The sequence below is a fragment of the Catharus ustulatus genome, chromosome 23 (genome assembly GCF_009819885.2).
Source record: "Catharus ustulatus isolate bCatUst1 chromosome 23, bCatUst1.pri.v2, whole genome shotgun sequence".
NCBI classification, from domain to species: domain Eukaryota; kingdom Metazoa; phylum Chordata; class Aves; order Passeriformes; family Turdidae; genus Catharus; species Catharus ustulatus.
Window position 1 is genome coordinate 708,499 of NC_046243.1, and position 4,040 is coordinate 712,538.

Sequence of the window (4,040 nt, forward strand, 5' to 3'; positions counted from 1 at the left end):
CTGAAATCACCCAAATAGGTCCCAAAATCAGCACCAAATGGGCCCCAAAATCAGCACCAAATCAACACAAAAATCAGCATCAAATAAGCTCCAAATCGGCCCCAAAATCACCCCAAATCAGCCCCACATCGGCCCCCAAATCGCCCCAACTGGGCTCTGAAATCACCCAAATAGGCCCCAAAATCAGCACCAAATATGCCCCAAAATCAGCAGCAATCTGGCCTCAAAATCTGCCCCAAATCAACCCAAATCAGCCCCAAAATCAGCCCCAACTTTGCTCTAAAATCACCCAAATGTGCCCAAAATCAGCCCAAATCTGCCCCAAAATCAGCACCACATCAGTGCAAATAGGCCCCAAAATCCGCCTCAATCTGCCCCACATTAGCCCCCAAATCACCCCAAATGGGCCCTAAAATCAGCCCCAAATCAGCACCAAACCAGCCCCAAATCAGCCCCAAGATCAGCCCCCAAATCAGCACCAAACCAGCCCCAAAATCAGCACAAACCGGCCCCAAATCAGCCCAAAATCGGCCCTAAAATCACCCTAAATGGGCCCCCAAAATCATCACCGAAACAATCCCCAAATCAGCCCCAAAATGGCCCCAAATCATCTCCAACCCGACCCCAACCGGCCCCGCTCCCCCACCGTGCCCGCGCTCCCCTCTCCCCATCCCCGTCCCCTCCCTCTGTCTCTCTCGCCGGGGATTATCCCGGGATTATCCCGGGATTGTCCCGGTGCCGTTCCGCTGCTCAGCGATGCTCCGGCCCTCGGGGTTTGAGCGCGGGGGGCGCGGGCCGGGCGCTGCCCCCCAGGTGCCACCTCCAGAGCGGGTGAGTCCTTGGCCAGCGCCCAGGACTTTTTACCGCCCAGTGACGAAGCCGGGCACAAATCTCCGTCCTCCCCCACCACCAGTGAGGGCGTGCAGGGGAAGTTACCCATGAGGCTGAAAGAATTCCGAGCCGGGCTCGTTTTGCACGGAGCGTTTCCCTTCTTGCAGCTCCTCCTGGGGTTTTTTGGTCGGTGTGGATTTGGAGGAGCTGCGCTGTTTTTCGGTGACCCTGGAGAGGCGGCGGCGCTTGGCGCTGCGCTCCTGCCGAGCCTCGGACGCTCCGCGGGGTTGGAACCGCAGCTCCGCTCCTCTCCACGGCTCCGGGCTCGCCTCGGAGCTCCGCAAATCTTTCCCGTCCAGGTTGAAACCCTTTGGCGTAGCACCACAGCTTGGAGCGGCGGATCAAGCGATCGAAATGTTCCGGCCGGGGCTCTCCGGGGCTCCCCCCGCAGCTCCGGGGGAGGCTCCGGGCACGGCGGGGGACCTCGCGGAGGCTCCGCTGGGGGCGCTCCGAGGTGGAGCTGTTATTGTTCCAGGCATCTTTGTGCAAATCCTGCCCTCCGGCGTCCCCAAGCCGCGCTGCTCTTGTGGCTGGGCCCCTCCGGCTGTGCTGCTGGGGGAGGAGGCGGTGAGGAGGAGGAGGAGGAGGAAGAGGAGGAGGAAGAGGAGGAGGAGGCCTTCGTACAACCCCGCTTGAGCCCCCGAGCCCAAACTTTCCAAAGTTGTGGCTCTCAGCGTGCGGGGCCCAGAGCTGCTGCGAGAGGAAGAGCAGCTCGGGGTCGGGGCGCAGCGCTTTGCTCGGGGGGGCTCCCCGGGCTCGCCCAGCGGCTCCCGGGCCGGCTGGAACCGGGGCAGGGCCAGCCTGGCGGTACCGGGTGCTCTGCACCGACTCCCCGCTGCACAGCGAGCTGCTCTCCGACTCCGAGGAGCTGCCTTCCTCGCTGCTGCACGAGCTGTCCCCTTCCCCTCCTCCTCTTCCTCCTCCTCTTCCTCCTCTCCGAGGAGTCGCTGGAGGTGGCGGGGCTGGACGCAGCCAGGTCCAGGCTGGAGTCCGAGTCGCTGGAGTAGCCAGCGGAGTTGCCCTGGCGTTTGGGCGAGCTGCGGGTTCGGCCCTTCCCGGCTCCTGCTGCAGGCAGGAGGAGCCCCCTGGGCAAATCCCGGGGGTGGACCGGGCAGATCCCGGGGGGAACCGGTGAAAACAAGGGAAGAACCGGTGAAATCACAGGGGGAACCAATGAAATATCCCGGGTTAGATAACCGCTGAATCCGGGTGGAACTGCTGAAATCCCGGGTAGAACTGCTGAAACCCCGGGTAGAACCACTGAAATCCCGTGTGGAACACCTGAAATCCCGGGAAGAACCATTGAAATCCCGGTGAGAACCGGCCAGAACAGCAGCAAATCCCCCACCCCGAGCTGCCCGGATCCTCTGCGGGCCGGGAAGCTCCAGGGCCCGGCGGGAAACTCCGCAGGCACCGCCGGCTCCGCAGGGCAGGGGGGCGGCAGGGGCAGGGGGAAGAACTCCCGGGGGCCCTGCAGCAGCAGCTGCTCCCTTCTCCTGCTCTTCCTCCTCCTCCTCTTCCTCCTGCGGGGGCCGAGGCTCTCGCAGGAGGTGCAGAGAGCCTCCAGGTCCGCTTTGGAGATGAGCGAGCATTTCACGGCTCTGGTGGGCACCGAGTGGATGGCTTTGAGCGTCCGCAGCTCGGCCAGGTCGCAGCGTCGACTTTTGATCTTCAGCGTTTCCATTTTTTTGCTGATGGTGGTCCTGGGGATGTCCTTGAACATCTGGCTGAGCACCTGGGCCAGGGCGAACATCTGGGTGCCGTTGATCTGTAAGTAGCCCAAGTTGATGCCTTGGATTTGTTGGTAGCCGGCGTGGAAATGTCCTGGCCGGGTTTGGCCGCTGTAATCCGAGGTGGGGGGAACGATGCCCAAAGTCCCTTCGCAGGTCAGGAACATTTTGATTTTTTGGGGAATTTTTTTTGGTTTTTTTTTTGATTATTTTTTTTTTTTACTTTATCCCTTTCAAATCAGGGAATTCAGGACATTTGTGTTTCCACTCGCTGATCGCACACATCCCTCCGGAGAGGGGCCAGAGGGGGAGGGGAGGAGAAAAAAAAAACAAGGAAAAGAGGCAAAAAAAAAGAAAAAAAAAAGCCGATCTTGATTTCAAAAGCTCCGGACGAGGTTTGGCAACATCTCCCGAGCACCCAAATCCTGCAGCGGGGCTCGGCTCCTTCTCTGCCCCCTCCCCGGTGAGGAAAAAAAAGAGAAAAAATCCAAAAGTCAAACATTTCTCATCGCCCGGGCCGGCCCCGCACCCACCTCCGCCTCCCAAATAATCCCTTTTTTTTTTTTTTTTTTTTTTTTTTTTAGGGGTGGGGGGGATTGTTGTAAATCAAGAACTGAGGGGGGGGTCCCACATTCCCTCCCCACCTCTGGAATATTCCAGGAATTTTCCCTGGGATTCCCCCCTGAACCCCAACATTTCACAGACTCCCCCTCCCCAAACCCCGCACACACAATGAGGACCCCCCCCCCCCAAAAAAAATCCCCCAGCTCTGAAAACCCCAAAAAACCCCAATAAAAACCCCAAATCACCGAGGTTCCGAGGCGGCGGCAGCGCGGGCGCCTCCGCTTTGTTTCCGCGCTTTAAATGGATTTTTCGATGATTTTTTTGGCTCCACGTTGAAGAGGTCGCTGCGCCTTCCCAAATGTGGATTCCTCTGGGATGGGTGTGTGGAGGAATATTTTTAATAAAGCGTGAAAAATTCTCCTCCTAGGCGGCTCGTTGGAAGTCATCGCCTCGGCCACAATTCATCCTGCAGCTTGTTTAATTAATTGGCAATTAATTGTATTTATTAGCTGGCTGTGCACAGTAAAAGCGGTGGAAAAAGAGAGTTGTGTTCTTTTTTTTTCCTTTTTTTTTTTTTTACTCGTACGCCGTCCTTATTCAGTTCGTGCCTTTTTTTTTTTTTTTTTGTCCGAATTCTTTCTTAAAAGGCCCAAAAAAAAGGGTAAAAAGAAAAAAAAAATTGAAAGGAAAAAAGGAAAAGAAAAAAGAAAAAGAAAGGAAAAAGGAAAGGAAAAAAGGAAAGAGAAAAGAAAGAAAAAGGAAAGAGAAAAGAAAGAAAAAGGAAAGATAAAGGAAACAAACAAGAAATTTAAAAAGGAAGAGAGAAAAAGAAAGGAAAAAAAAGAAAGAAAAAAG

General features: G+C 56.2%; 1 protein-coding gene across 1 annotated transcript; it reads right to left on the reverse strand.

Moving 5' to 3' along the window:
* Nucleotides 1-689: 689 nt before the first annotated feature.
* Nucleotides 690-3,739, reverse strand: LOC117006251 (elongin BC and polycomb repressive complex 2 associated protein). Its single transcript, XM_033078627.1, is given in 13 exon segments — nt 690-837; nt 839-1,018; nt 1,020-1,202; nt 1,204-1,397; nt 1,400-1,450; nt 1,453-1,511; nt 1,513-1,571; nt 1,573-1,631; nt 1,634-1,688; nt 1,690-1,794; nt 1,797-1,820; nt 1,823-3,077; nt 3,431-3,739. Coding segments are annotated over 12 exon segments (2,022 nt in total). The 5' UTR covers nt 2,789-3,077; nt 3,431-3,739; the 3' UTR covers nt 690-750.
* Between the last annotated feature and the right edge of the window lie 301 nt (nt 3,740-4,040).